Source organism: Sceloporus undulatus, chromosome 9 (genome assembly GCF_019175285.1).
Source record: "Sceloporus undulatus isolate JIND9_A2432 ecotype Alabama chromosome 9, SceUnd_v1.1, whole genome shotgun sequence".
Taxonomy (NCBI): domain Eukaryota; kingdom Metazoa; phylum Chordata; class Lepidosauria; order Squamata; family Phrynosomatidae; genus Sceloporus; species Sceloporus undulatus.
Window position 1 is genome coordinate 33,939,953 of NC_056530.1, and position 12,675 is coordinate 33,952,627.

The window sequence follows — 12,675 nt, forward strand, 5'->3', positions numbered from 1 at the left end:
GAAAGCGGACTCAGGAATGGTAGCGACCACTGGACCATTGCATTAATTTCCCACACATGCAAAGTTATGCTCAAATTTCTACAACAAATACTTTTAACATATATGGAGCAAGAAATGTTAGATGTCCAAGCTGGGTTCAGAAGAGGAAGAGACATGAAGGATCATATTGTAAACAGGTTGGATAATGTAACTCACTAAAGAATTTCAGAAGCAGCATCTATAAAGCCTGTACTGTACTTTGCAGATTACAGCAAAGCTTTTTGATTGTGTAGATCATGGAAAAACTATGGATCACTCTTTTAAAAATGGATGTACCACAATATTTGATTGTCCTGATTTACTCAGGACAAAAGTCACTGTTAGGATTGAATATGGAGACACAGAATGGTTCCTAAGTAACAAAGGGGTTAGGCAAGGCTGCATTTTTCGCTCAGTTTCTTTAATGTAGGTGCTGAACAAATCATACGCAAAGCTGGAATATACTTCGAGAAAGGAGGTGTGAAAATTAGGAGTAAAGAATAGCAACAATTCAAGATATGCGGATAACACCAAACTATTAGCAGAAAATAGTAAAGACTTGGAACAATTATTCAAGAAATTCAAGGATCAAAGTAAGAAGGCGGGTGTATAGTTGGAACAGTAAAACAAAAAACAAAAATAATGACCACAAATGATCAAAATAGCTTTGCTGTGGAAGATGAAGACACTGAAACAGTTCAAGATTTTTCATACTTAGGGTCAATCATTAATCAGAATTGAGACTGAAGTCAAGAAATCAAAAGACAACTAGGATTTTGAAGAGCAGCTACAAAGAAAATAGACATGATGTCTACAGAGAAGTGCAATTACCAATTTCTATATACGTATGGTTGTGAAAAATAGACAGAGAAGAAAACAAGGAGAGAATCAACTCATTTGAGATGTGGTGCTGGAGGAGAGTTCAACAAATACTGTGGACTGTTAAGAAGACAAATAAATCAGTCCAAAAGCAAATCACACCTGAACTCTTCTTAAAAACCAAGATGACTAAACTGAGACGATCATACTTTGGACATATCCTGCAAAGACATGACTCAACAGACAAGACAATGATGCTTAGCAAGGTAGAAGGTACCAGGAAAAGAGGAAGACTTCATTGCAGATGAACAGATAGGGCTATTAGAATCATAGAATTGTAGTGGTGACATGAAGGTCCCAAAATGGTGAAGGGCCTGGAAACCATGACTTATGAGGAGAGACTTGGGGAGCTGAGTATGTTTAGCCTGGAGAAGAGAAGGATGGGATATGATAGCCCTGTTTAAGTATTTGAAGAGGTGTCATACTGAGGATGGAACAAGCTTGTTTTCTGCTGCTCCAGGGTCTAGGACCCAGAGCAACAGATGCAAGCTACAGGAAAAGAGATTCCACCTCAACATTAGGGGGAACTTCCAGACAGTAAGGGCTGTCCGACAGTAGAACACACTCCCTTGGAAAGTGGTGGAGTCTCCTTCCTTGGAGGTCTTCAAGCAGAGGCTGGATGGCCATCTGTTGGGTATGCTTTGATTGAGATTTCATGCATGGAAGAATGGGGTTGGACCGGATGGCCCTTGGTGTCTCTTCCACAAGAATCTATGATCCTATTCTATAATTTTATTCATTCATAGGGTCGCCATGAATTGATGTTGACTCTCATTCATAGGCAATTAACAACAAACAATAAAGAAAGAAAGGACGAACACAGCTTAAAGCAGTTTTCCCTCTCAATCCACTGTCCAGAGGACAATTCAGAGAAGCAGCTGGTCTAGCTTACATTTAAGTAAATATCTCATTTACAAAGGAAGAGATCTTTAGAGGAACTATTCCCACCTCCACCATCAACTTCATCTTGAAGGAGAAGTGATGTTTTCCTCTCCCAGGAGGTTCTGGAAAGTAGCTGTCTCTGCCAGATCTTCTAATCTAAAGTCTTCTAAAGGGACCAGTTCTGCAGAGAGGGTTGAAATACCCCCAGACTTTAAGCAAAGGATTTTCAGTAACATCTAATCTGTATGCATTGCATGGAAGAGTCATTCTGTTCCGGCTAAAAAGAGTTATGTCTTTTGGAATAACAATGTCCCTCAACAGGGCTGGCCTAGTAGAAAAGAGAGATGAAGGACATGTTACGCATTCCTAAAACAATCTCCTTCACAGCTGCTTGATTTTACTTAAGGTATGGCTGCAAGAAACCTCAACAGCTAAGGCGAAGTACATCACGGCCTTACATTAAGGCAATGATCTTTCTCATTCATGGAAGAAGGGTGTTTGTATACTGTTTGTCCGCGAAGAGACAAATCTTTCTCTCTCTTTTTTTGTGACAGCTGTGGTTTCCTTTCAACACAATCAGAGAGAGCTGCAAATAAAGGGCACGAAGACTTCTGACTAAGGCTGTGCTCTCTGGAAAGCAAACACTCCTTTCCCCTGATAAAGAATGGGCTGGGACTATGTGTGTGGAAGAGAGCGGTGCTATGACTCCTTTGGATGGGTGTGAGAAGAACGCAGCTGCTGGAGGATAAATAATTTGACTCGTCCTCCATTCTACACAGTTAAGAGGACTGGTTTTCCTTTATCTATGTGAATATTGTACGTTGTAGATAAAGAGAACCATCCAGTCTGCCCTAATTACTATGTAAAAGAAGAGAGCCTGTAAAGAACCACCACCCCCTACTCTGGAACTTCTTAAGTCCCCATGATATACAAACTAAGGCCTGTTACCGACTGCCAAAATAAAGCTGCTTGGGTCTCTTTGGAGGTATGCTATTTAAGTGATGCATGGGTCCGAAGAGTCCGGAGGTCGCGTAAAGCCACACTCCTTCTAAACACTGGAGTACAGCTTTGGTGCAGCTTCCGGTTTAGGATGCTGCATCATTTAAACCGCATACCTCCAAAGAGACTGAAGCAGCTTTATTTTGGTAGTCTGTAACAGGCCTAAGGCTGTATATCTACACCCACCCAGCTATAAACCTATCAAAGCAATAACCTCTAAGCAGCTACCCTTCCCCAGCCCCATGTCGATATTGCTTAATTGATAGATTCGTTCTTTGTTGCCAATTTATTTTATGTATTCCTTACTCCTCACATTTAATGCAAATGTGAAGAAACTCAGGTCAACACAACTTAGAGAGCAATCCCCTTTAAAACATCTATATCCATCCTGGAAACACAAGAAACCTCACCTGGCACAGTTTCCACAGGTGGGAAAAGAGTGGGTCAATGGAATTCACTGTCTCCACTAGGCAGAAGGAGGCAATATGGGTATTTTGAGTATGGGGGCAGGTTTCTTTCCTATGCAAGGAAGAACATGTGAAAGAAAAAAGAATGAAAAGGCCCTCAGCTGTCCCTCTGTATGTGCTTTCCAGTTACATGTCCCTTTATGGCGACCCCATTGATTTTGTAGGGTTTCTTAGGTAGGAACACTGAGGTGGTCCTGCCAGTTGCTTCCTCTAAACAGAGCCTACATAGCTGGGTTCAGTGGTGGTCTGCCATCCAAGTACTAACCTAACCTATAGCCTGTTACAGACTGCAAAATAAGCTTTTGGGGTCTCTTGGAGGTATGCTATTAAATGATGCTGGGTCCTAAGAGTCCGGAGGTCGCACCAAAGCCCACATCCATTCCTAGCACTGGAGGGGCAGTCTTGGTGCAGCTTCGGATACTTAGGATGCACGCATCATTTTAATAGCATCCCTCCAAAGAGATCCAAAGCGTTTATTTTGGCAGTCTGTAACAGGCCTTAGTTTTCAAGCTCCAACAAATGTGGTGCCTTTATTGTATTTAGCCCAGATAGTTGTTGTGAGCTGCCTTTGAATCAACCTCTAGCTCAGCTCAACTCATTGAACCCTGACTGAGTCTTTATTTGGCATGTGGTCTTCTCTCTACTTCCCTCCACCTTTCTTAGCATTTCTCTCTTACTAATGAGTCCTGCCTTCTCACGATGTGGCCAAAGTACGACAGTACTTTGGAGCCCCACAAGGTTTTGAGTCTGATCCAGAGGGCTCCAGGTTGACTCAAGCTTCACTCCTTCCATAGTCAATAAAATGAGACCCCAGCTTCAAACTCTGTCTGGCTCAAGGCTATGGAATTTGGGAGCTGGAGTTTGTTGTGGCCCAGGGCCCACACAAACTCCAACTCCCAGAATTCCATAGCCTTGAGCCAGGGAAAAGAGTTAAAGCGGCACCAAAAACGGGTTATTCTCCAAATGTGGATGCATTCCTTGCTTCTTTCCTTCCCTCCCAGGGCTGACCTGGGGACGCGGGGGGAGCTGCGGTCGACCTCCCAAGTGGCGTAGAGGTTCATCTGGACCGGGCGCCCTCCGCCCACCGAGCCCAGGGCTGACGCCGCTGCCGCCGCCTGCGGCTGAGAGGAGGAGGAGGAGGAGCACGACGGAGAGAGCGAAGGCAGAGGCGCCGAAAGAAAGCTGCTTGCTGCTGCTGTGGCTGTGACGCCGCTGAGGACGGAGGAGAGGGAGGACGAAAGTAGACAGAAGAAGAAGCCGCCGCAGCAGCAGCAGCAGCAGACCCCGCCGCCGTTGCTGCTGCTGTTGCCCCGCGATGGCTTCCGCCGCTGGAGGCCCCTCGCTCCGCCATGGCCGACGAGGACGAGGCTCCTCCGCTAACGGCCTTCGTTCCGCCTCAGTCAGTCTTCGCCTTAATTACCTCAGCAGCCGCGCTGCAAGCTTGCGGACTCGGGCACGCGCGCCACCGCCAGGGGAGGAGCTACAGCGAGGCGCCGAGAAACGGTCCCCCTCCCCGCAGGAGGTTTTGGACTCCAGCTCCCACAATCCCAAGCGATTGGACAACGCGGCCGAGGCTTCTGGGAGATGGAGTCCAAAACTCTCTTAAAGGGCACCGTTTGGGAAGTGCGAGCGAGGGAGGGAGTCCGCGCGCCTGGCTCCTCCCGCGCGTTGATTGGCAGCCGCGGGGCTCCTCCTCTTGTTGGCACGCGCGCGCCCCGCCCCGCCCCTCCTCGCCCCGCCCCCTTTGGCTGAGGCGATGTTTTCCGCACCGTAGAAATAACCCGTTTTGGCAGCGCTTTAACTGCCATGGGATTCATGAGGAGGAGTGTAGTTTTTTGTGGCACCTGAGCTCTCTGACAGAGAAGGGTGTCAATCCAAATCTTTAACTGACCTGTCAAGGCAAACCATCACTTAATAACATATGACTGGAAATAATAATAATAAACATGATTGTTATTATTAATATTATTATGCCTATCCCTCCTCTTCAACAAGAGCAAAGGGCTCACCTCAGTAAAATCCATGCGATCGTAGGGTTGCCATAATTGTCCATGAGGGACAAAATGTAGGGCTAATTCGAGACCAAACTGTAGGACAGCCGCAGGGCAAAACTCAGCCCAAGATGTAGGACATTTAAGAAAAACGGAGGACCCTCGCAAAAATGTTTGGTGTGAGACTTCGCCACTCCCTCAGTCCTGACGCCATAGAAGTCGCACAATTACGCACGCACAGCTTTAAAAGCCTTTCAGAACGTGCTGTTTATGTACCTTGCCTTGAGTATTACCTTTCTCATGTTTCCGTAATGGATCCTTTTCAATCTGGATTGCGCTCTTTGGTTCTGTGGAGACAGCTCCTTTGTCAATCACAGATCTCCTTCAGGCCAAGTGGAAAGGCCTACAGTCCTTATTCTCCTGATTTCTCTGTAGACTTTGAGACAGTTGAGCATGGTCTTTTGCTAGAATCATAGAGTTGGAAGAGACCACAAAGGCCATCCAGTCCATGAGATTCTCTTAATGGCAGGTGGTTTACTGATTCAGTCCTGAGCTGGTTCACATCTTATCTTTCAGCTCGTCATTTAAAGTGATGGCTGGAGGTCATGTATCTTCTTTCGGTTAGGGTCCCATAGGCTTCTGTTCTGAGTCAGTTGTTGTTTTCTGTTTATACATTACCTTTAGGCAATCTTATCAGTTTGTATGGTTTTCAATATCATCTTTATATTGATACTTAGCTATAGTTCTCCACTTCAGAGCTAATAATGTTGCAGTTTGACACCGCTTTTAAGTGCTGTAGCATCATCCTATGGAATCCTGGGATTGGTAGTTTTACAAGGTCTTTAGCTTCTAAAAGGTTCTGTGTCAGAGCTCTAGTGCCACAACAAACTACAAATCCCAGGATTCCATAGCATAGAGCCATGGCAGTGAAAGCGGTATCAAACTGCCTTGTTTTTTGCAATGTAGATGCAGTCCAGAACTTTCTCCTGACATCGAACATTGTATTACAAACACATCTTACAAATTATCTCAAGTATCTTCATCATTACCTGTCCTAAAACATAATATGGGAAAGACAGGACTGTTTATTTTCCCTTCAAAACCTTCTTTACAACATCCATTCTCCATCACTGTTAATTGTGAACCTTTGGCAGGACCCACTCTTTTTGGAAGTTTTACTTGGAAACATTTACATCAATTGCACTATATAAACTATAGTAATAATATTTCCCCTTATTTGAGCATACCTTTCCTATTTACTCCTAAATGACACCTACCTCTTGTGTGTTGTGTATATTTTACCTTTCTTGGTGTAAATAATTCTCAGGGTTTGAGATACAGGTGTATAAACAGTATACACATCATCAGGGGTTCAATTCTGGATGCCCATGCAGATGCCATAAATGGGAGACCTCAATTCCCGTGGTTTGTAATGATGGTGTGCTATGCGTACAGTTGCATGCAAACGCTGCCATTAGGGACAATGGGGCAGGGCCATCATAAGTGTTCAAATTGGGATGTATGTACTGTATTTCCAAATAAATAAGCCTGTGAAGTAGATAAAGCCAGGCTGTGAAAAAGCTCACTCTGTTTCATGACTCATCATAGACTAGTATCTGGATCTCGGAAGTTCCTATGTAACCTCATAGACCACTTGGTGCAGATGATTACACTGGAAGATCTATCCATGTAGTCTGAGACTAAGGTGTTTCAAGATCGCTCTGCCTTCCCTACCTCATGATACTACCCACACAATTAATATATTATTGGAAACATAGGGCAAGATCTATTCAGTTACAGCACCTAAAATATGAAATTCCTTATTGGAGGAAGCCCAGTTAGCCCCTTCTAGGTATAAAGAGAATAATATTCTAGGTAGGCTGTTTTGTGACTCAGTACATTTGTTCTGTTACTTTACACTGCAGTTGTTATGCTCTCTGTTATTTATCTGATTTGTTTTAAGCACCTGTTTTAAATTACTGTTATTTGTTGTTTTTAAAATCTGATTTCTGTAAATTGCCTTCAGGACCAAAAGGAAGGATATAAATATTTTAACAAGTACCACAATTTAAAAAAACCCTCTGGGAAAAGCAAAGGATACTTAAAATGCAATTATTTTGTACCCCTTTTACAAAACAGGCATTACTTTCATGGTTTGAAGAGAGCAAAGTTTATTAAACTATCTTTATGGTATTATAAATACTTGTAAGAGGCATGTCAAGGAGGTGAAAAGAAGAGTAAATGCTGGCAAGCACTTTCTTTGTTTGCATCAGATTATTCGTCATTTTCATAATCGGCGGGGTTCTTTCTTTTCAGACGCTCAAATTCTTGGGTTCCCCAGGAATAAACAACATAGGCGATGACAAATGCTTAAAAGGTTAAAAAGAAGAAGAAGAGTTAGCTATATTAAAAGCAGGAAGAGTTCTCTATGTTCAGTTACTTCTATCAAATCCCTCCTCAAAATCCATGTTTTTCCTGTCAGTCCTTTATTAAACTAGGATATGAGGACTTAAGAATTGTTCCAATGTCTAAATACTAGAATTTTCTTTTGTTGAGTATTCTTAGACCAAATATTTATAGTTAAACTGTTTCTTTTAACAAGAGATGTGGAATCTATAGTCACAAGTTCCTGCTTTATAAGATCCCATCATGTATACATATTAGTTTTATTAGAAGACTAGCCTGAAATATTGTAAGTGCTCTGACATCCATTCTCCTTAAGATCTATTACTAAAAAAGCAAGAAATTTCAAAGCCATGAGAAAAATGTCCAATTTTTAAACATTTTCAGAAAAAATGAATAATGCAGAATTAGCACCCTTTTAGAGACTGAAAAAATCATTCTGCTTCTTTAGAAGCATAAAATACAGTATATATAATTTGGTTTCCCATAAAGTTATCATACAGATTGTATCAGTTAATTCAGAATGTAATGATAAATTTAACATCTTTTTGTCATAAATGAAGCTACAAGGTCAAGAACAGGAAAGAACATCTGAACAATATATAACCTCTTTGGTTTTTGCTAGTTTAAAAAGTAAACCCTGTATATAAAAGAGCCATCAGTTCAGGCCACCACAGACAATAGTGACAGATGATGGGAACTGCAATACAACATTTCGAGGACTGTCCATCTGAATTTAAAATATCCTACTCTGCTTGAACTAACTTCAAAGGAATTAAAACACAAGACATAATGTACAGAAAAATAGAATCAGAGTTGGAAGAGACCCCAAGGGCCATCCAGTCCAACCTCATTCTGCCATGCAGGAACTCTCAACGGAAGCACCCCTGACAGATGGCCATCCAGCCTCTGCTTAAAGACCTCCAAAAAGGAGATTCCACCACTCTCCGAGGGAATGTCTTCCACTGTTGGACAACTCTTACTGTTAGGAGGTTCTATCTAATTTTTAGGAAGGAAACTCTCTTCCTGTAGTTTGCATCCATTGTTCTGTGTCCTAGTCTTTGGAGCAGCAGAAAACAACCTTACTCCATCCTGCATATGACACCCCTGCAAATACTTAAAAAGGGCTATCATATCACCTCTGAACCATCTCTTCTCCAGGCTAAACATATCCAGCTCCCTAAGTTTTTCCTCATAGGACATGATTTCCAGATGCTTCACCATTTTAGTCACCCTCCTTTGGACACGCTCCAGTTTGTCAACATCCTTTTTGAATTGTGGTGCCCAAAACTGGACACAATATTCCAAGTGAGGCCTGACTAAAGCAGAATAGTGGCACCATTACTTCCCTTGAGCTAGACACTATACTTCTGTTGATGCGACTTAAAATCGCACTGGCCTTGTTAGCTGCCGCATCGCACTGTTGACTCATGTTCAATTTGTGGTCTACTTGGACTCCCAGATCCCTTTCATACGTACGGTAGTTTCATTCAGCCAGGTGTCCCCCCATCCTATATCTCTGCATTTTATTTTTTCTACCTAAGTGCAGTATCTTACATTTCTCCCTATTGAAGTTCATTTTGTTAGTTTTCTAGTCTAACTAAAAAGATTGCATGTACAGCGCTGTGTAAATTTACAGCGCTTCATAAATAAAGTTTAATAATAATAAATAATAGTCTATTAAGGTCATGTGAATTTTGACCTTTTACTCTGGAGTATTAGCTACTCCTCTTAATTTGGTGTCATCTGCGAATTTGATGAATATGCTCCCAATTCTGTCATCCAAGTCCTTGATAAAGATGTTGAATAGCACTGGGCCCAGGACAGAGCCCTATGGGACCCCACTGGTCACTTCTCTCCAGGATGAAAAGGAGCCATTGCTGAGCTCCCTTTGGGTTTGGACAGTCAGCCAATTATAAATCTATCTAATTTAAGTATTGTATAAGAAAGTAGAATTGTTATTTTGTTGTGAACAGCAGCTTCTTGCAATTGTCTTCTGAATTCATGATGTATTTTTCTCTTGAATATTTCAAGATAAAGAGAGACTGACCTAGCAGCATAACCAAGTGAGATTCAGCTTTCCCAATAAGTCTTTGACCCAAAACTTAGTCCAAATAGTATGCTGCACAAGAGAGCAAAGTGCAGCCCTCTACCTGTCGTTTGGACTACTACTACTACTACTGAAGCTAGGGCTGATGGAAAATGCTCAACATCTGGAAAGTTGCACTTTGTCCATCTCTGTGCTGCTATAACTTAAACATAATTATGTAAGTTAAATAACTGCACATTTTTCTCTTTTTTATCAGGACCTCCCTGGTACAGAGAAATAGCCCCATGAGAAAAAATGAGTGTCATGAAAGGGCAACTATTTATTTATTGTGGTTTTGTTTCTTAAAATCAGGAAGAGAGAGGTAGATGTGAGACCATGTGCCAAAATAACTTCACCAGATTAGCATACAGTTCAGGTCCAGGTTATCTGAAGGACTGCATTTTCCCATTCCTAAGGTCCTCCTCTGTGTCCCACCACCTTCATTGGGATATCTGATGGGAATGCAGAAAAAGGTCTTGGTGGCTGCTCCCATGCTTTGGATGTCCCTTGCTAGAGAGGCCAAACTGGAATTTCCCAAGGTGTCCTTCTGGTGACAGGAGAAGATTTTCTTATTTTGACAGGCTTTTGGGGACTAGCCGTTTATTGAGAAAGGATATTTAATAATTGTGCTGTGCTGTGCTGTACTTATTTATTGTTCTTTAGTGGATACATTACTAATTACAAGTTTAACAGATAGCTTAATTGTTTTATTTTACTGATAAAAGATTTGATCTGATATCATTTTCGTGTTAAGCTCCAAGGTTCTGTCACCTACGGTTGCAAGGAATACTGCGGCAACTCATGAAGTGCTTTGAATACTTGGAACACAACTATCATCACCCTCATCTATGTTAATGACTTATTGACGACACAGCCTCAATTACAGTAAGATTATAATCAGCCAGGGAGAAGCAGCATAAGTGCAACCAGCTCACCTATCAAAAATGGGCAAGAAAGTAATCGATAGCTGCAAGGAATTGATGCTGACTGACTATAAACCAGTAACTGATCTATTAATCACTTTCAGTATTATTTTATTTCAATTATTTTAAATATACAGTGGTCCCTCCACATTCACTGGGGTTAGCGGTTCTGGGTGCCACAATTCAAAAAGGACATTGAGAAACTGGAGCCATGTGTCCAAAGGAGGGTGACTAAAATAGTGAAGGGGCTGGAAACCAAGCCCTATGAGGAACGCCTTAGGGAATTGGGATGTTTAGCCTGGAGAAGAAAAGGTTAAGGGTTTTGACCCTAAGGGTTTTCTTGGCAAGGTTTGTTCACAGGTGATTTGCCATTGCCTTCCCCTGAGATTAAAGACCACACCTACTGATTTAAAGAGATTTAAACCTATTCTGCTTTCTCGCTCCATCTTCTAGTGCTTCCAGTGTGCAGCAAGAGGCTTGTCTTTTATGAACAAACTAAACAAATCCAGACCTCTTACTCTGTACAATGTGATGGCAAATATGAAGATCGCAGCTTCCGCCTTTCTCCCTTCCATATGTTGCTCCAGGAATTTTGCAGCCAAACAGACAGTTCCTTAAATATATGTACACACTCACCCACCAGTCCTCAAGAGTAACAGCTATGTCTGCTGTCAGCATGATCCTGTCTTGTCATAAGCTTGCACTGAGAAAGTATGATACCAATGTATTGGTTTTTTTCTTACCGATATGGTACCAATGGGGTGTTTTTTTCATTCTGTATATAAGTTCTTGTCATTTGGTTACATGACACTTTTTGTAATTCATAAATTTTAATAAAACTAACACTTTTTAAAAGACAGTTACAGCTTGAAAGAGCAAGCTAGCATTTTTCACTTACGCGGCGCCACACGCAAGACTTGGGAGCTAAACCGCCTCCAAACATTAAGAATCCCCTTTGAGAAGTAGTTGGGGAAAGCCCTTTGTTCGAATGGAGACAAGCTGTAGGTGATGACATGTCTCATCCGTTCCAAGTTCCCAAAATGGATGCCCATCTCGGCAAGCAGTTCTGAAAAAGCGAAAAGGCAATGAGCAAAACAGTGCAATAAGACGAATCCTCATAAAAGGCTTGTTATCTGAAGAACATCTGGAGAACCCTTGCCATTTAGATTAGATTAAGCCTCTTACAGCCTGCTTGAATACCTTAAAAAGGCATCACATCCCTCTGATCTTGGAAGCTAAGCAGGGTCAGCCCTGGTTATTACTTGAATGGGAGGCCAAAAATGATTATTAGGTGCTGTAAGCTATATTTCGGAGGAAGAAACTTGCAAAACCACCTCTGAGTACACTGAGCCTCTGGGATTTGCTGAAGTTTGGTTCCAGGACCATGGCTGCATCCGCACTGGAGAAATAACCCAGTTTGGCGCCGCTTTGACTTGTCTGGCTCAAGGCTATGGAATTCTGGGAGTTGGAGTATGTTGTGGGGTCCAGAGCGGGCCTACAGCAAACTCCAACTCCCAGAATCCCACAGCCTTGAGCCAGACAAGTTAAAGCGGCGCCAAACTGGGTTATTCCTCCAGTGTGGACGCAGCCTCAGTGTTAGGGAACTCTGGGAATTGTAGTTCGTCTAGAGCTCTCTGACAGCTAAGGCTACATGTCTGACAAAGCTACAGTTGCCAGAATTCTCTAGCATTGAGACACAGCAGTTAAAGCGGTCTCAAACCGGGTTATGTCTGCAGTGCGAAGGCACAGGCCCTCAAAGGAGGCCCAGGAGGAGCCCTAGTACCCACCCGCCCAGCGGCGGCGTCCTCCAAAAAGGTCAGCGCTCCTCAAGCCAAACGCAGCGAAAGGACGCCAGTACTTCCGTCTCTACGTCACTTCCTGTAGAGCGGTTCAAATCCCCACGGAGCTGCTGCCTCAGTTTGAACCCGCCCCTTAATGACGCCACAGTTTAAAGTCTACAGCCGGGCGCTACGCCGCATGCGCAATAGATACCGGAAGAAAAAGCGAACGTTCTCATGAACAAA

The 12,675-nt window shown here is 42.7% G+C and overlaps 2 protein-coding genes across 2 annotated transcripts in view; both read right to left on the reverse strand.

The window, feature by feature from the left end:
* PACS1 (phosphofurin acidic cluster sorting protein 1) overlaps window positions 1-4,477 on the reverse strand; it is a 72,808-nt gene extending 68,331 nt beyond the window's left edge. The window contains exon 1 of the mRNA XM_042439559.1: window positions 4,254-4,477. Coding sequence (XP_042295493.1) covers window positions 4,254-4,306 — 53 coding nt within the window. The 5' untranslated portion in view covers window positions 4,307-4,477. The remainder of the gene's footprint in view (window positions 1-4,253) is intronic.
* A 2,905-nt stretch (window positions 4,478-7,382) lies between these two features.
* On the reverse strand, window positions 7,383-12,594 carry LOC121915616 (cytochrome b-c1 complex subunit 8). The gene is made up of 3 exons (XM_042439972.1): window positions 12,439-12,594; window positions 11,550-11,717; window positions 7,383-7,605 (listed from the first exon to the last, which is right to left on the reverse strand). The coding sequence occupies exons 2-3, from the start codon at window positions 11,701-11,703 to the stop codon at window positions 7,511-7,513; spliced, it is 249 nt and encodes an 82-aa protein (XP_042295906.1). The 5' UTR covers window positions 11,704-11,717; window positions 12,439-12,594; the 3' UTR covers window positions 7,383-7,510.
* Window positions 12,595-12,675: the final 81 nt, after the last annotated feature.